This window comes from Emys orbicularis, chromosome 1 (assembly GCF_028017835.1).
Source record: "Emys orbicularis isolate rEmyOrb1 chromosome 1, rEmyOrb1.hap1, whole genome shotgun sequence".
Lineage (NCBI taxonomy): Eukaryota > Metazoa > Chordata > Testudines > Emydidae > Emys > Emys orbicularis.
The window spans coordinates 168,782,036-168,803,324 of NC_088683.1; the positions used below are offsets into that span (position 1 = coordinate 168,782,036).

Here is a 21,289-nt window from a genome sequence, read left to right on the forward strand (position 1 = left end):
AGTACAATCCCTTCTTAGTCCCTGGGTAAATACTCAGGCAACTAGCCCATGCCACGGTCTCTGCTGCTGCAGCTATATTTAGCAAGATAGCGTGATCAAATTTAGCTATACGTGTTGCAGTCGCCCCTCCCAATTGCAGTACAAGACCTGTCTTTAGACTCCTTTGAAAATCTCAGCCTAAACCAATAGCGATCTATAGAAATTGCTCTAAAAATCTGTAGGACATAATAAGAGTGAGATCTTTTCTACAGATTCTCTTAACCAACCTAAAAATTTAACAGAGAAGTACACCCCTGCTATCAAATTCTACCGCCTGGTTTAAAAGTTCTATAGCCAGTTTTCTCTCCTTCTCTTTAATATTCTAAAGGACACTTCCATAGGGGTGAAGTATATAGAAAGTTATAAATTCTGTTTTTCATTCCATTAGAAAAATCACATGCTTTGCACATTTAATTTAATATTTTCCAAACTTTCTGGTGTCTGCTACACCATCCTGGTTTTATTGTGACACAGCTTGTGCAAGGCAGGACTTTTTGAAAATGTGGACTGAGTCTTGGGTATCCTCATCTCCCACTAGAGATCTTTCTCCCATATGCTGAACCTCTCCCACCAATCCCTTCTTTCTAATGCTCATCTGCAATATATTAAATGATGTCCCCCCTAAATGCGTTTTGTATTGCTAAATTATGTCTTTGTGAACGGGTTCCTACTTCAGCTCCTGGAAATCCTGGCTGGTAGGCCCTCTTTGTGAATTTAGCAGCATACACAGAGCACCAGGGTACCTCCACCAAGTGTCTTTGATTGTTTATACTCCAGGTACATCACAACATGGTGAGAGTTATGCTCCCTTCCTGCTCCCTGTCTCAACTATTTACACGGCTTGATTTCTTCTCAGGAGTACCCAGCTGGTGAGCTAATTACCTCATTAGCTCATCAGGCTCTCTACAGGTGCAAGTGATCCCTTTTACCCTTCCAAATCCAAACGACCTAAGTCCCTTCTACTCTAACTATACCCAGTGCCCTGGGTGTTCTAAGTGACCAGGGTGCTGGCTTCCAAAGAGCTCAGTTTATAACTGCTAACAGCACCCTGTCACAGTCTGACACACCATATTCATTTTACAACATTGTACAAGCTGTGATTCTCTCTCTCTCTCTGTACACACACTTACACTAGTTTGGTAATGGAGCTTCTGAAAGGAAATCATTTTTTTAATACAATCTTTGTTTGTTACCCAACACTTTTAACGTGTCATTTCCCACTAACGCTGCATTGTGGAGAGCAAAACATCTGTTCTAATCATCTGAGGGAAAACTTGAACTATGCGAAACTTGATAGCACTGCTGTTTCCACTAAACCAACTGACCAAAAAAGCTTTTGTGTTGCATGGTGTTGGTATTGCCATTGTGTTACAGCAACTGTGTGTTTGTTTTTCCAGGACTCAACCTACAGCCAGCTGCTGGTTATCCCCAGTATAGGTTTACCTTTGAAAACAAAAATATATGCAGCAGTGCGAGCAACCAACCTAGATGGCAGGTACAGTAAAAGATGTTGTTTCTTCCCTTTCTAATTTTTGCAGCTCTTGAGCAGCATCAATCACCATGTAAATTTATAATTCTGTATGGCTCTTTTTTTTTTGGACAGTCTTTTATATTGAGGCTTGGTAGAATTTGATTTTTTTTTAAATAATTTTGTTGGATAACTGATTATTTTCAAGCATTGCTTTTTATTAATTTAAATTTTTACAGGTGTGAAAACTACGGGAGTGTCAGACAATAGGAGAGTCAATTATTTAATGACAGTACACATTGAGATTCAAAAAGTTAAATCTTTATAACTGTTAAAATACAAACTGTCAACATCACGTCAAAATATATAAAGTAAATATCCTTACATCAAACTCTAATAAGTTCTCAAGCAGCATTTTCTTACTTTTTCTACATGTACATTTTGAGTATTATCGATGGAAATGTTTTTTGTAGATTTGTGTCTGTATGGTGAAATCCATGTTTACTGATAAAAATCTAATATTTCCAAGCCTATTTACAAGTAATGAAATGGTGAATCACTTCCCCCTGTTGGACGGAATCAGATCTGTTTTGTTATGTGTCACAGGCCTTTTATTGGTAATCATCAACAAAGATTATCCTTGAGCTCAAGGGAGGGAGTCTTGGGCTTTTGTAAGAGGAGGAAACAAAGGAAACAAAAGGGTAGGAATAAATGGTCAGTTTCCAGAATGGAGAGAGGTAAATAGTGGTGTCCCCCAGGGGTCTGTACTGGGACCAGTCCTATTCAACATATTCATAAATGGTCTGGAAAAAGGGGTAAACGGTGAGGTGACAAAATTTTCAGATGATATAAAACTAGTCAAGATGGATTGCAAAGAGTTACAAAAGGATCTCACAAAACTGGGTGACTAGGCAACAAAATGGCAGATGAAATTCAATGTTGATAAATGCAAAGTAATACACATTGGAAAACATAATCTCAACAACATACAAAATGATGGGGGTCTAAATTAGCTGTTACGCACTGAAGAAAGAGATCTTGGAGTCATTGTGGATAATTCTCTGAAAACATCCACTCAGTGTGCAGCGGCAGTCAAAAAATCGAACAGAATGTTTGGAATCATTAGGAAAGAGATAGATAACAAGACAGAAAATATCATAATGCCACTATATAAATCCATCGTATGCCCACATCTTGAATACCGAGTGCAGATGTGGTCATCACATCTCAAAAAAGATATATTGGAATTGGAAAAGGTACAGAAAAGGGCAACAAAAATGATTAGGGGTATGGAACAGCTTCCGTATGAGGAGAGATTAAAAAGACTGGGACTTTTCAACTTGGAAAAGAGACAACTAAGGAGGGATATGATAGAGGTCTATAAAATCATGACTGGTGTGGAGAAAGTAAATAAGGAAGTATTATTTACTCCTTCTCATAACACAAGAACTAGGGGGTCACCCAATGAAATTAATAGGCAGCAGGTTTAAAACAAAGAAAAGGAAGTATTTCTTCACACAACGCACAGCCAGCCTTTCAAACTCTTTGCCAAAGGATGTTGTGGAGGCCGAGACTATAGCAGGGTTCAAAAAAGAACTAGGTAAGTTCCTGGAGGGTACGTCCATCAGTGGCTAATAGCCAGGATGGGCAGGGATGCAAAACCATGCTCTGAAGTGTCCCTAGCCTCTGTTTGCCAGAAGCTGGGAATAGGCGACAGGGGATGGATCACTTGATGATTACCTGTTCTGTTCTTTCCCTCTGAAGCACCTGGCATTGGCCACTGTCGTAAGACAGGATACTGGGCTAGATGGACTATTCGTCTGACCTAGTATGGCTGTTTTTATGAGGATGTAAATCCTGTCCAATGCTGCCATGAAATTCTTAGTGGAGATGATGTGCAGCAAAGTGATACCCATTGAAGTGCTATGTGGCCACCGATTTGTAACAGCTTCTTTACTGTGGAACAGATGGGTGTAAAATCATGTTGGTTGAATTGTATCATTCATACACTGTGCAGTAATGTAAGTAATGCAGAAAAATAAAAACTATTATGCTGACATAGAATGGTCTCAGTGAGAATGCAGGGATTCTATACATGGCTCATAATTGAACACAACTGTGTAGGTTCAGTTCATCAGCTAGTACTATCAACTTGTACCTCAGGTTTTTTTAAATCTTTTTCTCTGACAATTATCTTGCTCCTCATGCAGATGGAATGTTTTGATGGACTATTGTTACACCACTCCATCTGGTAATCCCAATGATGAGCTTCGATATGATCTCTTCTTTAGGTAGGTACTTTGCAAATCCAGCATTTGTATGTAAATGCCCTCCTTTTAAGAGTGCAATTATGAGCCTCTGTATGATGGCGTGATGCTACATTTCTTGACGGGCATGAGGTTTTTAAGGAAGGCCCAATGTCTAAGCTCGTAAATAACTTATTAGTCACTTACCTAGCTATTTGTGTACATAAATATTGGGTAAGTGTGCACAGGCATGAAAATTGTGTGCACCAATGTAGATGTAGAAATAGTCATTTTGTGTGCACATACCGGGGCCTTCTACTCAAATTTCAGTGGGTATGTATTAACGTTTATTTTAATGCAAGCAAGTGGGAGGATGCCCTATGGGTAGATGATAACCATCTGACATGTCTAAGGTGCTGATTCAGGAAAGTGCTTAAGCACAAGCTTAAGTGCTGTCCTGAATGGCAATCACTTCCTGAACTGGGACCTTAAAAAGGCTAGCAAAGAGCAGCTTGGTGTCTCAGCAACACCACAGATTAAATCAGATCAGTGGCTCTTGATGGAGCTGCTACCTTCTTTCAGAGGTGCTTATCTATATAAATTAGCTTACCTGATAACTTTTTGTTTCAGGTCTCATAATTATTTGTAGATTTGAATTTAAATGGAACCTGGAGCTGAGCTACCTTAGTTTTGGTTTTGATGTTGCAAAATACACAATTCAATACTGCTTTAAAGAAGTGTGTGAGAGAGAGACATATATACATACATACCCTTTGTGGGCCTCTTCAACAGTGGCCCTCCTTTCAGCAGCCACCACCAGTTGCCTTCTTTCTTGTCCCAGGACTCCTCTTTTCATCCCCCACCAGCAGGCCCAACTCCTAGTCACCTGACTCCTTGTCAGGTGACTGGACTTATTGCCTCCACCTAGGGAGGCAGGCCAAATCTGGCACAGGTTCAGATGAGCTCTAAACCCTCTTAAAGGGCCAGGTCAGTTTGTGACAGAGTGCCCTTATACATACAATGTCAAGCAGACTTGATTTCCAATTGTCAGTATTGTTGGGTCCCTATCTGCATTAGCTAAAATGCAAAAGCAATGGGACAAAATTGTGCTCTGGCATAACTCCCACTAATGTCAACGGGTGTAAACACTGCAGGATCAGGGCTAGTTATCTCACATCCTGTGTGTTCCAGACAGTCTAAGGCAAGTGAATCACCTAAAGAAAATATTGGAGACGTGGCGTTCTTGAACACAGATCCTTTTTAGTGTTTCTAAGAATAATTCTGACTCTGAACCTTTTGTTCATTGTCATTCTCTGCCTGCCTGTGCATCTGAGCAGTGCTCACTGCCATGCCATCTCAGCACTTGACCTACTATAGCACACATGAGACTCTCATAGCTGCCCATTTTGGACATCATGGTGCTGTCTTGTTTTGCACAGATCTTAAGCGTTGATCTTGTTACTTATAGTCCCTTATTCTCAGTTAGGGGCTATAAATCAGAGGTACACATGGTTATCCCAGTTTTAATCTTTTATAACAATTAGCTGTGACAAGGACCCACAGACCACTGTAATTGAGAATGGCAAGAGCCAGATGGGCCGGTTTTCCTTTGAGGTGTTCCGCTTTGTGAAGCACAAGAACCAGAAGATGTCTACAGTCTTCCTCCATTGTGTGACAAAGCTGTGCAGAACGGATGACTGTCCCTTTCTTGTACCTGTAAGTTTTGAGGGGGGCTCTGTCAATAATCTTTATGAATCTGTGCTGTGCCAGAAGCAGAACTGTAGGACCATTCTACACCTGTAATTTGCAGATGTATAGGGGAGGTGGAGGGCATCTGGGTTGTGCAGATGAAGACAGCACCTAGAATTTGAACTTTTCATCTGTCTCTAGAGAATGTGAATGCAACAAATGAAGAGTGGCATTTCAATGTCATCACCATTGTGTGACGTAACACTGGGAACTGTAAAGCTCAGGGGAATTGGGCTTGGCATAAGGAGTGTTCACCTTTAGGTCTCTGGGTCAAATCATGCCTCGGATGATAGAGACCAAAGGTGACCACTGTCAGAAAGCCATTCAGATAGTTTATGAAAAATGAGCTGGTGGTCTCAGTATAGCTCCTAGAAAAAGGTTATTTGCATCACAAGAAACCATAAGTGTGTCTTGGGAATGACATCAATAGAAAGCTCAAGGATAGAGAATAAGTTTGAGCCTTAGACTGACCTATCCGCTCATTTCTAGATGTGATCCCCACAAAACAAAGTTGAAGAACATTCATAGGGTGTTTGGGGAAATGTTGCATGATCACTTCCCCCTGCTATACCTATTTAGTGGGTAGAGTTTGAGTCTTTGATACCCCTCACCTGGCAGTAGAACTGGTCAAAAATATTCTGATAGATCATTTTTTCCATCAGAAAATGCCACTGAAACTCAAACTTCCCGTGGGAATATGTCTATTTTGATTAAATTTTATTTCAGGAAAAAAAATGTGTGAGTGGGGGGGAGGAGGGGGGAATTTTGATAAGGTCAGAACTATCTGTTTGACATTTTTAGAAATGACCATTTTGATTTTTATTGTTGAAAACAACATTTCATTTAGACATTTTTTATAATAGAAAAATGAAAAGTTGAAATGGAAACAAAACTATTTGATCAAAAGAAAACGTTCTGATATGATTTTTTTTTAAATTTTGTTTTGTGGGAAATTTTAAAATTCTTTGTTTTCATTGCAATTTGGAATTAAACAAATTTTGAAATTGCAGAATTTCCCGTGAAATGGAAATTCTGGTTCCCACACAGCTCTGTCCATCAGCTTTCATGACCTCTAAAAATGTTTGATAGAAAAACCATATAAAAATTTACTCATCTAAGCCCCAATTTAGCAAAGAACTTAAAGCATGTTCTTAAAGTTAAGAATGTGCTTGAGTGCATTGCTGAATCAGGGCCTGAAACATGAAGTATGAAAAGAGTCAAATTGGAATGATTGATTTGAGATCTCAGCATGGTTTGCATCCCTAAGCTATGTGTGTCCATGGTGGATGGGAAAGAGAGGAGGGTGAATTAAGGATGGATTACAGACACTCCAATGTGAGACTATTCTAATATGAAAACTAATAATAAAATTTCAACCCAACTTCATGCTGTTGTTCAGAATATGAGTAATCCAACATAGCTGCCCTTAAAAAAAAACAAAAACTTAAAGGGTTTTCTAGGATCTCAACTGTCATACTTTGTATGTCCCTAGTCTAGCACATAAACATCAGCTGGGATGGGGGCTATGAACAAAGCCTTGGTAAATTAATTACTGAAAAGTTTATTATACTGTAATATGGATATTGTACATGAGAGCAATGCAATTCCATAAATGAATGAGGCAAAATACAACTGGAAGCCAGTCATTTACAACATGCACTCTTAGGGGATATTGCATCTCTTTTTATTGCAAAGTAATTGAATGCATACAAGAAATAAAATTGTAGTATCACATTTAAAAGAGCTGGCATTAAGAATGGAAGCACAGGAAGGCAATAATTCTACTCCACTCTGAAACTGTGATTGTTTTGATTAACCGCTCAGATTTGCAGTAACAGAGAAAGAAGAGATGCTGTTAGGAGAACAACTTGGAGCGCTCAGAGCACCTCTGGAAATGCTGTAATCTCTGCTGGCCCCATCATTACAAGGAGCGGTAGGAATTCTCAAACCTTTCTGTATATTGCAGGAATTTAAAAAACATGAGGAAATGCTTTGCTGTTTAATAAGCGTTTGCAGTGACTCAAATAAAAAACCCAGCTAACTTATTTGGGTCTATTCCTACTGCTAGACTAAACTTTCAAGTAAAAGTTCTGAGCCAATTGTTTTGGTCATATATGCACTCAAAACACCTAATGAAGTCATTGTGGATTATGTGCATTTGTCTGAGGCCACCTTAGGCACCTAAACTCAACAGGCTAAATTCTTGTTGGTCATACAGATTCAGCTTCCATTGAAGATAATGGAAGGTGCACCCATCTAAGTAAGAAAAAAATGAGCCTGATTCATTTTGCTTAAAATCACAGCTTAAGATGGGAAAGCCACAAAATGGAAAAAATTGTTTAGAAGCTAATGAACACCCACTCTAACACTGACTACTCCTTGCCTGGCTCTTCCACTTCCATCTTAGGGTATGTCTACACTGCAAAAAATGGTGTGTTCTTAACTAGGGTTAGCTCACTTGATTTAAGTTAGCAGTGAAGACACAGGAACTTAGCTCTTAACTCACTTTAAAAGTTTGAATTAAAGCCTATAGGGCTGCTAACCTGAGTTAAAACCCAAGTGGCTGTGCATTCACTGCTATTTTAACCCAATTTAGATAAGTTGGGTTAAAATAAACCCGAGTAAAGAACACACCATTTTTTTTGCAGTGTAGATGTAACTTTAATGACATTAACTATGACTTGCGTTGGTAATATACTTTTTGCTCAGCTTTCAGCTGTAAAGAGAGCCTGAGGCAAACAGTTCAGGTTTTCAATTTAAAGACGATTGCCCAGATTCTGTTCTCACTTAAACTGATACCTATCCAGAGTGTAATTCCACTGATTTCCGTTCTCCTAGAATTTTAAAGTGTTTCAAATACATCTTGGAATTTCTGAGAAGCATTAATTTTGTGAATACCTGTGGTAACTAGTAAAGATAAAATATTTTGAGCCAAATTCTGCTGTCAGATGCATGTAAGTAACTGTCATTGGGTCAATGGTTTCAGTGGAGTCAGTCTGGATTGAAACCAATGAAACTGAGAGCAGAATGTGATTCCATAGAGGGAAAAGAATTATTAGGACCTTAGGACTAAATTGTCTCCTTTTGCTATGCAGTGGTGGATGCATGGACATATGCAAGAAGATTAATTTGCCCATAGAGAATTGAGAATGTATTCAGTTTTTTTGTATGTGCCTGGTTAGAAAAGGTTTTTTTTAGTAGAATTGGATGAATAATGCCAAAAAATTCTGCACATGCTCATGGCCCTTTTGAGTTCACTTTTCATGAACGTTCACTTAGTTTAAAAATATCTGGGGAAAACTAATTTCAGAGTTGCAAGCATCAGGAAACTGAATTTCAGATTTGCAGTTATTTGATCATTCAATCGGGGAATAGAAACAAGATGGCAGGATTTATCTGAGCAGTCATAAGCAATACAGCTCAAATTTCAAATATTTGGGATCAATCTATAGAGTTTACAAAAATAGAAAAATATTAATCAGTTGCCTTTGGATACTGAATACATTCAAGTAAACCACAAAAAGTTCATGGATATTCCATGAGCAGAAGAGGTGGCTAAATTCTTTAAATACATGATTGTTGAAAATTCTTTGCTTAGCTCTAGTTTAGCCATGAATAGATATGAAAAGGGGAAATAGAGGAGACTAAGGGGGGATATGGTAGAGATATATATAAAATCATCAGTGGTGTGGAGAAAGTGAATAAGGAAAAGTTATTTACTTGTTCCCATAATATAAGAACTAGGGGCCACCAAATGAAATTAATGGGCAACAGGTTTAAAACAAATAAAAGGAAGTTCTTCACACAGCGCAGTCAACCTGTGGAACTCCTTGCCTGAGGAGGTTGTGAAGGCTAGGACTATAACAGGGTTTAAAAGAGAACTAGATAAATTCATGGACGTTAAGTCCATTAATGGCTATTAGTCAGGATGGTTAAAGAATGGTGTCCCTAGCCTCTGTTTGTCAGAGGCTGGAGATGGATGGCGGGAGAGAGATCACTTGATCATTACCTGTTAGGTTCACTCCCTCTGGGGCACCTGGCATTGGCCACTGTCAGTAGACAGGATACTGGGCTGGATGGACCTTTGTTCTGACCCAGTATGGCCATTCTTATGTTCTTAAATAATCATTTTGCAATTCTCGTCTATTTCAGAACTGGAATTCAAACATGTTATGGAATATATAGAGGACAATTTTACTTTTATTTCTGGCTTTTAGGTTGCACAGGTAGGAAAGATAGTTGGGTCTATGAAGCACTGGACTATGACTTGGGAGGCCTGGGTTCAGTTCCTGACTGCCACAAGTTTCCAGCATGACTTTGGGTAACTCAATCTACCTTGTGCCTCAGTTCCCCTTGTGGGGAATGGTACTTCCCTACCTTGAGGCTAAAATCTATTAATGATTGTAGGGCTGTCAGGCATTATGGTTATGAGGAGCCATATAGAAACCTAGATAGTCACAAGCAGCAGCAATCCTGTCTCACTCATGTATGTTTTAAGCTATTCTAACACTGTGCCCTTTCACAGAGACCTTGCACTTGTTTGTTTATCTATAATAAGTCATTTTAGACAAAATACATGGTTTTCTCTCTGCGTACGGAAACAAAATAGTTATCTACTTGTGAAGGCAAAAGTGTTAAAAATAATGGTAGCCGTTGTATGTCCTAGGCTACGTCTACACTACCCGCCTGAATCGGCGGGTAGAAATCGATCTCTCGGGGATCGAATTATTGCGTCTCGTCGGGACGCGACAATCGATCCCCGAATCGACGCTTGTACTCCACCAGCGGAGGTAGGAGTAAGTGCCGTCGACGGGGGAGCCGCAGAGGTCGATTTGCCGCCGTCCTCACAGCGGGGTAAGTCGGCTCCGATACGTCGAATTCAGCTATGCTATTCACGTAGCTGAATTTGCGTATCTTAAATCGACCCCCCCCCCCCGTAGTGAGGACGTAGCCCTAGTTAAAAATAAATACAAGTCAGGACCTTGAAATAAATGTACTTTTGAGCTGTGATTGAGGCTTACAAACAGAAAAGCAAAAACAAACAAAGATAAGATATTTAGTTTCAAGACTGACAATGGGGAGTAAGTGAAAATTAGGGAAAAAACTTAAACGCATCCCTAAAAACGTAAACTCATCCTTCTGTGCTCCTGTTAAGAAAAAAGTTTGTGTGAAGGAGGAGTTTTCTAATGCTTTGTAGTCACAGATTTCCTTGAAGAAACGAAGATAAAGTACCTCCACCATTGCAGAGATCCTTCCCCCTAATACAGCAAATGGTGAGAAGAAGTAGTTCCTGCTGCATTGTTTTGGGTCATATTTTTATGAAATGGGACATAAGAGAATTAGCAACACGTTAAGATAACTGGACCTTGAATAAAGATTTTTTTTTTTTGCAGCGTAGTAAGCGGTGCATAAGACCAATATCCTCACAGTAAAAATTAGGACGTTTCTTATAGTTAATGTTCCTAGCCTGACTTGATCAGAGACATTGATTGTGACAAGCCACCGTTTCCAACACAGTTGCTGAGTTTTAGGATAGTCCTAACTTTATTTTTGTCTGGTTTTAGTGGGAGTGCAGAGAGGATGCAGATATTGATGTCTCTAAAATATAATAGCTCCATTTTTATATTTTTATACAGATGAGACACCAACCAACAATTCACAGCTAGGTAAGTTAATCAGAATAAGAAAAACACAAAACAGGGGTATTACAGGAGTGCTACACTAATGAGTAGGTAAACCATTTGGATTCAGCTATATGTGTTGAAGTTTTCCTTATTACCATTAATTTAAAATGAAAAAATATGAATGTGTTCTAAAGAAAGCAATTGGTAAATCTGGAATGCTCAGTTAAATTCATATGCCCAACAGTTTAGCAAATTCCAATCTCTACTATGGAACTGAAATTACAAATCAAATGCAACCCTATTTATGCTGCTATGGCACATTAGGAAACAGTGCAACTACCAGAAGCAAAATGACAGGTTTACGCAATAAAGTCATTTCCTACAACAGATTAATTGAACCACAAAATGGTCGTTATGGTGCAGCCTAGCCTGGCTGGCTTCACAGCTCAAAAAGGTAAAAGAATCCTGTTTCAGCTCCTGTAGTCCCTGACCTTTGTCCTGGATGTAACCATAGGAACCACACAAATGGTCTGTGGTAAGGCAGATGGGAATGGGCGACAGGGGATGGATCACTTGATGATTACCTGTTCTCTTCATTCCCTCTGGGGCACCTGGCATTGGTCACTGTCGGAAGACAGGATACTGGGCTAGATGGACCTTTGGTCTGACCCAGTATGGACATTCTTATGTTACAGATCCCAGTGCTTCTGCTCTGGTGGTTGAGGAAGTAGGCTGTATAGAAAAATAATGGGGTAGTATAGGGGAGAGGAGGTCTTCAGATTGTCAGGGTGCTCCTCCTCCTGATCACCTGGAATTCTTTTGGGTGGAGAAATAAATCTGTAGTGTGTTCCTGGTTTCTCTGTTACTGTTGTCTGGCTGATCACTCTTTGTCAATATTTACTAGGGAACCATGTAACAAAATTCAGCTGCTATCCCTCATGAAGCCCAAGGCAACTGGGAGAGAACCCCTCCCCTCCCCCAGTTCTCCTTTCCTCCAACACATTTGAATGGTGGGGACTCCAGAAGCATGTTAAGGTTCCTCCTCCATAATAAATTCATGTATAACAGAAACCTGGCATTAAATAGAAAGATTTAGTGTTCCTGTCAGCTGACATCCTGCACACCTGAGTATGGAGTTCAGGTCAGCTTATGCGTTAAATATTGTCATCTTGTCTTACACACACACACACACACACACACACACACACACACACACACACACACACACACACACACACACACACACACACACACCCATCATTGTAAGTGTGTGTGTGAAGGAGCTATGCACCTGCAGCCACTCCCTAAATACATTAGATAGACTTAATGTGCAGTTCAGTATCAGCCTGTTAACTGTAATTTTTGTATATGAAGGCGTTGTGGCAGGAAGACACAGCTCTGCAGAGAGAGATTCTGATGAGACCTTTCTGAACCTTTTTTCTCTTGCAGCTCATCCAAATGGACCTCCTTTCCAGCTGAACTCAGTCACCAGTGCACTGATTTCAGGAATAGTCATTCTAGGGATTATGAGCATTTTCTTTTTTGTATGTTCCCTCACCCTCCTGCGCAGGAAATGGCCCAGCAGCTCAGTTTTGGGTGGCGTACGAAACCCAGTTTTCAACTAATAGGAACAATTAATTTGCACTTGTTTTGGGGGTGGGGGATTGCCTTCATTGTCCATGAAATATACTTTGTTATAAATTTACCAAGGCAATATTCTGCCTGTATCAAACTTCAGCTAGTCTTATTTGTAGTGTTATAGACTTTATTGTATAGCTAAACAGTCATAGTGATGGCAAGAATCCTACGTAATTCCTCTCATTTGTGTTTGTGATCAGACTATTGAACATTTTGCCTGTGGGTGTACTGACAATAAAATTGGTGTCCTACTTCTAACTGGGGTCTTAAAATTTAAAGATGCTTAAGAGAAAACACCTTTAAATACACCATTATTAAACCAGGCCTGGCCAACCTGCCACATTCATGTTTAACCACTGCTTTTGATAAAGACTGCCTCTACTTTTACCTTTTTTCTGTATTTACCCACTTTATTGTGGGAGCTTATCGAGCAAATTATTGTAGCTCAGAACCTACATTTTTATTTTCTATCTGGACTAAAAATAACAGCAGAAAGAATCAAAATAAGTGGACAGTGATTATCATTCATGTGGAAATGGGATCATATGACATAGTGGGCAGAAGTCTGCTCCGTCTTCTAATTCCATTGAATTCAGTGGGATTGCACACAGTTTAAGTCGAGTCAAAATTTGGCATGGTATCTGTCTGTCAAATTGTTTAGTGCTGAAAATTCAAAGCCGTTCCTAGGGCACAATCCTGTCATTCACTGAGACAAAAAACTCTCACAGGGAAGTCTTTGACAACTTTAATGGGAGCTTGCCTGCATCATCAGTTGTTCAATTTTTGCTAAGCCTAGATGCAGTCTTAGATGCAGTCAGCACTGCTATTGCCTTGAGTTAAACTCTGCTCTCATGGACATGCTAGGGTGAAAAGAATTTATTCCTTTATTTCTAAAACCCCTCCCACCCCCGAACAACAACAAAAAACCCCAACAGTTGTCCAGCCAAAAGGATGATTTAGGGCTAAATTCTGCAGTTTGAGCAAAAACCCCACTGAAGTAATTTGAAAGGACCAATTCTGTCACATCAGTTGCACAGTTCAAAAAATAAGGTTATCCTTCCACACAGAACTTTCCACAGAGTGATGCTTCCCTTTGGCTGTTTCCCCGATGAACTAGACTTCCTCCCTGTTTGAGGGAAAGCCTTGCAAGAACAGGCCATGTGCCTTACCAGACTCTCAGCTCCAGCTAATCTGATAAACCTCAGATCATCTGAATTAAGTGTGAATGATCATGTGTCTCTTTCAATAGGTGTCTATGAATAGGAATTTAGGTACATCTATCCAGGAATCTGGAAGAGGATATTGGTACTGATAACAAGCGAGGCAGTGGTAGATACAGTATATATATACAGTTAGGATTTGGGTCTAAGATCAGTAAGTAAATTCTTAACTTCACTTACCATGTACTGTACATATTGGCTCAGCAGCACCTCATTGTTATTTATCACTTTTCCCCGTATTAATGATGTGTCTGCTTTCTAGGATGTGACACAAGTGGTTAATGTTCAGGGGTCTCTGAATCTCAAGACTAAATGCAAATACAGACATGTCATATCACTCTTCTCTGATCTAGACAATGCTGTATAAAGGCCTGTTCAGAAATTATCCAGCCTGTTGTAGTGTAGGATCTTTTACAACAACACTGTGCATGTTTTCCTCCAGTCTTAATACCTCAGAAACAATTTTTTGCACTTCAGGGGTTAGGTCTGATGACATGTAAAACATGATTGTTTAATAAAATAAACTGAAGAAATATCAGAATAAATATTTGTCTGAATGTCTTTCTTAGAGGCAACACATAGGAGGGGGCATGTGGGGGTCAAGTGCCCCCCCCCAGATTGGCCTGTTGGGAGTGGGGAGGCCTGTCCTCTCCCTGCTCCTCCCCCGGCATGCTCTGCCCCTGTCCCTGGCAGCCGAGTCCGGGCAGGGAGAGGGTCGCCGCTGCCTCCCCGCCAGGTTCTCTCAGGCAGAAGCGGATTTGTCCCATTCCCTGCCCAGCTGCCAGGGAGAGCAGATGAACGTGCAGGGAGGAGGCACAGAGAGAGACGGCTGGAACTCCCCCTGCAGGTAATGTGGGCGGGGAGAGCATGGGGGGATGGGCACAGGGCAGTGAGGTCACTGGGCAGAGGAGGCACATGAGCGGTCACATGTTGTCCCCTTTAGATTGTTTCCCCCCCGATATGGGGAGGTACCAGTCGTCTATGGTTATTGTCTTGATTCTGTTTCAAATTAAAATACTTCATCCTACAGACGTGAAAATTGGGATCACATGTTTAAGTAAATTTCTTGTATTAGAGCTGGGTGAATTTTTTTTTTTTTTGCTTGAATAGTTTATTTGCCTAAAAATGCAAACTGTTCATGAATTCTGGTCAATTCAGCTAATAATTTCTGCTGAAAAGTGTGTGTGTGTGGGGGGGGGAATGCAAAAAAGTCAAAATGTTCATTTTTATATATTAAAAATGAAATATTTTGACTTCTTGTTTTGAAATTTAGCTAGATTTAATTGAAGAAAAGTGGTAAAAAAACACCTCAGAGTGAAACATTTTGTTTTGGGCAGAATTAAATGTTTTGTTCAACCCAAAAACAAATTTCTGTGGTTTGTTTTTGTTTTAGAAAGAAAAAGAGAGAGATTGTTTCAGAGCAACCTGACATTTTTTTTTTCCAGATATTTTGGTTCGGTCACTAAATCAAAAAATCATTTTACTGGTTGAGCTCTAACTATGATGTAATCTAAACAAACATCAGATAGTCATAGTGAATCTAAGAGGAGTAGGGAGAAACTGGAGATTTGCATCTGGAAATGAGTGAGATTCAGATTTAAAGGCTTATGATTCATAGATTTATTTTTTTAAGGCCAAAAGAAACCACTGTGATCGTTTAATCAGACTTCCTGTATAACCTAGGCCAGGGGTGGGCAAACTTTTTGGCCTGAGGACCACATCAGTGTTCCGAAACTGTATGGAGGGCCAGGTTGGGAAGGCTGTGCCTCCCCAAACAGCCTGGCCCCTGCCCCGTATCTGCACCCTCCCACTTCCCACCCCCTGACTGCCCCCCTCAAAACCCCCGGCTCATCCAACTCCCCCATTCCTTGTCCCCTGACAGCCCTCTCCCAGGACACCCCACCCCTAACCGCTGCCCCCCCAGGACCCCACTCCCTATCCAACCCCCCTGCTCCCTGTCCCCTGACTGTCCCGACCCCTATCCACACCTTTGCCCCCTGACAGGCCCTCCAGGACTCCCATGCCTATCCAACCCCTCCTGTTCCCCATCCCCTGACCGCCTCCCCCCTGAACCTTCGCCCCATCCAACCGCCCGCTGCTCCCTGTCCCCTGACTGCCCCCCGGGACCCTCTGCCCTTTATCCAATCCCCCAACCCTCTTACCATGCCGCTCAGAGAAGCAGAACTGGCAGCCGCAGAGCTGGCAGCAGGGCGAGCTGAGGCTGCGGGGGAGGTGGGACAGCAGGGGAGGGGCTGGGGGTTAGTCTCCCCAGCCTGGAGCTCAAGGGCCAGTCAGGACGGTCCCGCGGGCCATAGTTTGCCCACCTCTGACCTAGTCCATAAGACTTCCATGAATTAATTCCTGCCTCAAATGTAATAATTGGGGTTGAAGAAAAACATTTTTTCTAGAAAACATCCAGTCTTCTTTTAAAGATTTGCAGCGATGGAGAATCCACCACACCCACTGGTAAATTGTTCCAATGGTTAATTACCCTCACTGTGGAAAAAATTGTACCTTTTTTCTAGTCTGAATTTGTCTTGTTTCAGTTTTCAGCCACTGGATCATGTTACACCTTTGTCTGGTAGACTGAAGAGCTCTCTATTATCAGATTTCTGTTCCCCATGTAGATTTTTATAGATTGTGATCAAGTCACCCTTTAATCTTTTCTCTTTGATAAACTAAATAGATTGAGCTTCTTGAGTCTTTCACCATAAGGCATATTTTCCAGTCCTTTAAGAATTCTCTTATGATTCGGGTAACACCACTGAAAAACAGTAATAGTTGTTATTGGTGGGGGAAAAAAATTCAAAGCATAACCTGTGATCAGTTCAATACATTTGTTATATCTTTGAGTCCATCTCAACTCTTGAAGGGAAGTACCGTAAGGGAATTGTTGTAAATAGAAATCAATTATAATACACCAGACCCTCGCTAGAACGCGCGTCTGTATAGCTCGAATTCGCATATAACGTGGTCGCGGCCGTGGATCCCAAATGTAATTACTTTAATTGCAATTCATTTTAACGTGGTCCCCGCTATAGCGCGGTCCCCGCATTAACGCGGTACTGCGCATGGATCCCAAGTCCCATGTTCCAGCGAGGGTCCGGTGTAGTTAACAAGGAGCCACACACTGATATTGTGCTGCTGCTATAGTACAACAAAGTTACATGTAAAAAGTATTTGGCTTAGTAGATGACAAGTTAGTTAAAATGTCCAATATCAGGTTTAACCCCCCCCCCAAAAAAAAACCTATTGCCCCGTGTTGTATGTTCTGCTATGTGAGTGAAAAATGCATTATGTTCTAACGACTACACCATGCATGTCAGTGGGGAAATGATCAAGTCCCTAGTAAATAAGGTACCAGGCTGGGAGTCAAACCTGGGTTCTGTTATTGAAGGTCCTATTGATGGGCAAGGCACTTAACTGCTTTGTGCCTCAGTTTCCTGATCTGTCAAATGGGATAATACCTACCCCATTTGTAAAACACTTGGCGATCTACAGGTGACAAGTGATATATAACAATGCAAAACTATTATTGTAATGTATTGATCTGGCATTGGATGTTTATTTATTTATTTTGCATACCGTAGCATGGGAGCACACTTGCCCACTTCTTGGGAGCGCACTTGTCCATTGGGAATAAAAATAACCAGAAGAGGTAAGTCTTATTAATGCACATTTTGTTGATCGCATCCTTCTGTACTAATGCTACACGTAGCTTATGGAAGCAATGTCCTTAAAATATGTATGACCTTTATGCATGTAATGTCATGAGAGCACCAAGCAGTGGTATCAGTAACCTTAGTGGAAGTACATCAGATACGTACAGCATGGTACACAATAACACAAATCCTGTAAAGCAAGCCTTTAAAGTTAGTTTCTATAAGATTTGCCATTATTCCAAGTATTTGACATATTTTTCAAAAACAATGGGGCCAATATAAATTAGAAAAGCACTATAAGGTCATCTGATTTTGTGACTTTTTTGCAGTGTGAAATCTCAGCCTCATCACACATAATGGGACTTATGTGAAAATAATAGACTAGAAGAATGTTTAGCTGTGCTAATAAAACTGGTTGTATAATGGATGCACATGATATTTCTGTAGACCCACAGGGTAACTCCAGCTATTAAAATACTCCTGGTGAACCTAAATCCACCTTACAAGCTGGTGATCTTAAAAAGCTATAAAGTCAGTGAACCAATTGATTGGTGGTTGGTAGAATAACCACAGAAGCTTCTGAGGGTTGGTCTAGATCCAAAGGAACTTAATAAAGCTATAGAGAGTTGAGTACTTTTGACTCCCTACTTTGGAAGAAATAAATAGCATAACCAGCTGGAGTTAATACATCCAAGCTGCTAATATATTTCAGCTGATTTTGGCAAATAGCCCCTGGATCAGGGTATATCACATTTCCCACTCGGTTTGGCAGACAATGTTTCTGACGGCTGCCTTTCGTATCTCTAGTGTACCAGGGTATTCCTCAAGCGGGTACCATAGATACTCAAGTGATTAGATGATACTCTAGCCTATAAGATCTCCTCACCTGGAGGGCAAACAGAGTAGAGGAGCACAAATATTAAACTAAGGAAAGTTCTCAATCATTTGCAGATTCCTGCCACTCCTTATGTAAGTGACTCTTGAAATCTTTCCAAGTGCCTTCAGAGCAGAGGTGATAAATTTTGTTGGGGGAAGACAGATCTACAAATGTATGTGACTAAATTTCCCCAGTTACATACACTGGTATTCATGGGGTCATGCTCTTTATTTGTATGAGTGCTATTTGTGAAAATGTGTCTGACTCCAATACCTTCTGTGACTTTGGGCTACAGTCAGCAATGAAATCGTGTACACTCCAGTATGAGTTAAAAAAAAAAGATGCTCTTTATATGATTAGGAAACTCTCTCCACAAATTGAACAGCTCATGAAACCATATTGTATGAACATTATTCATCTGAGCCATATGGTGGATGCTTATGAATAGGGCTCGATCAGCGCACAGCTACAGATTTACAGCTGCAGAGGACCTCTGGGTCCTAGGCATGGGTTGAAATGCTCATGGTATACTTTAGGGCTGCCTGGTGTGATATGTGAACTACTTTGTGATAAATTAGGATGAAGCTTTTCTTTAGCAGCCCCTGGCCTAGGGCATTTTACATAAACCACCTTCTGATTTAATGGAAGATCTACATCCACTATTCTCCTATCTCCCTCTGCAAACACACAGCCCAGCTCTGGATGCATTCTTTATTTCCCCCCAATGCCCTATCATGGGGCTGAAGACAGATTGCTTTAGAGCTGGCAGAGTAGAAGAATTTGGGACAGATGCGGTGTGGGAAAAGATCAGAGACTGAATCCTGGACCTAATAGTCAGTGTTTGTTTAAATGACTTCACAGACAGGTCCAGAGTTGAATTAACAAGCCTTGTTTACAAATAGCAAATACATTAGTAGAAATCAGGAATGTTTTGCAATTGATTTGCAAACCAAAAAAGGCCTAAATTATCTGTGTTAAAAGATGAATTAGCATTGGAAAAGGTGCAGGGAAGGGCAACAAAAATGATTAGGGGATATGGAATAGCTTCCGTATGAGGAGAGATTAAAAAGAGAGGGACACTTCACCTTAGAAAAGAGACCGCTAAGGGGCGAATATGATAGAGGTCTATAAAATCATGAATGGTGTGGAGAAAGTGAATAAGGAAGTGTTATTTACCCCTTCACATAACACAAGAACAAGGGGTCACCCAATGAAACTAATAGGCATCAGGTTTAAAACTAACATAAGGAAGTATTTCTTCACACAACGCACAGTCCACCTATGGAGCTTGTTGCCTGGGGATGTTGTGAAGGCCAAAAGTATAACTGGGTTCTAAAAAAGAATTAGATAAGCTCCTGGAGGGATAGGTATGGCCATTCTTATGTGTTTTGATTTGACTAACACTGTGACCAAGATGGCTTTTTCTTGAATACAAGAAGCAGAATGTAGCATCTCTGCATACATCTTTTTTTATTTATCTCTAAAAACAGTTCTCTGAGGTTGTTTCTGTTCTTAATTTCCATATTTTGCACATAAATGAAACTTTTTTTCAGAAAGATTGTGCCTAAGGATATCCCCAAGAATATAGCTTGTGCATCAGACTCATGACACTCACATCGATGTCTTACAGAGCCATTTCCTCTCACTGTTAAGAATCTGCATGACATCCACCTCTGCTATTTAAAATGGATCACACCGTCAGATTTTGCAAGTGCTTTTTCCTCAGCACATAAGAGAATTTCTTTTATCTCATGTCTCTTCATTCAAAACCAAAATGTTGTTCCTATGCTTGTTGTCATGTTGTCAGGCTCATAATTCTTAGCAGGCAGTAACATCTGTTTGCACGGTCCTGCTTCAAGGAGCATACATAAGTTTTCTGTGAAGTCATCAAGTGGTGAATTGAGGAGGAATTTGTCTAATTAAACAGCTGGGTGGTTCAGTGAGCTGGATTCATCAATGTGATAATAGGTAGTTCTGGACAGTAGTTAACATTCATAGTGGCAATTAATAGTTACTGGGCCAGGGAAAGAGACTGAGAAGGACTCTATAGCTTGCTGGTTCATTAGGGCACTCACCTGGAAGCGGGGAAGCTCCTGCTCCATTGACTACTTAATAATTCATAAAAAGTGGAACAGCTTCAACAGGAGAGAGTGAGAGAACCTCACCCCAGAATGTCCCATACCTCAGTGATTAAGGCCTTTTCTAAAGAGGTCAGAGACCCAAGTTCAGATCCCTTCTGCACAGCAGGGAATTGAGCATGAGTCTCCCACATCCTAACCACTTGGCTAAAAGTTATGAGGGTGGTGGTGGCAGCACCTCATCTTCCTCCAACTGTTTTGTGAATCTAGTCCTTTAAAAATGCCCCCCAAAATATTTTGGGTTGAAGGGCGTGTTTTGTTTGCCCCAAAATGGATTTTTTTGGTTTGCCAATTTTTTTTTTTTTTTTTTGTATTTTCAGATGTGGGTTGACCCAAACCAATTTGTTTTGGAACGGCCAGAGAACCCAAAAATCAGCTGTGTCCAGCTCTAACTCTGAACTTGTGGGAATGCATCTAAACTATGCAAATATGGGTACATAAACTAAAGGGGAAATCACTGAACAATAACCTCTCTGAGTGTCTGTGTTCTCTGACTTAAAGTAAATACACAGCCAATCAGTGAGAAGAATGGAATAAAAAGACCATGGGATTGGGTTGTGAGAAAGCATGATACATTTAGTATAAACTGCCTCAGGAACTGTAGAAAAAGGTCCGACACTCTGGATTC

The 21,289-nt window shown here is 40.6% G+C and overlaps 1 protein-coding gene across 1 annotated transcript in view; it reads left to right on the plus strand.

Annotated features, from left to right (window-relative positions):
- The window catches only part of ZPLD1 (zona pellucida like domain containing 1), a 35,796-nt gene extending 23,045 nt beyond the window's left edge, over positions 1 to 12,751 (plus strand). Inside the window, exons 5-10 of the mRNA XM_065423617.1 lie at positions 1,437 to 1,534; positions 3,718 to 3,798; positions 5,298 to 5,469; positions 7,327 to 7,435; positions 11,139 to 11,168; positions 12,576 to 12,751. Of these exons, the coding sequence (XP_065279689.1) occupies positions 1,437 to 1,534; positions 3,718 to 3,798; positions 5,298 to 5,469; positions 7,327 to 7,435; positions 11,139 to 11,168; positions 12,576 to 12,751 (666 nt within the window). The remainder of the gene's footprint in view (positions 1 to 1,436; positions 1,535 to 3,717; positions 3,799 to 5,297; positions 5,470 to 7,326; positions 7,436 to 11,138; positions 11,169 to 12,575) is intronic.
- The last annotated feature ends 8,538 nt before the right edge of the window (positions 12,752 to 21,289 follow it).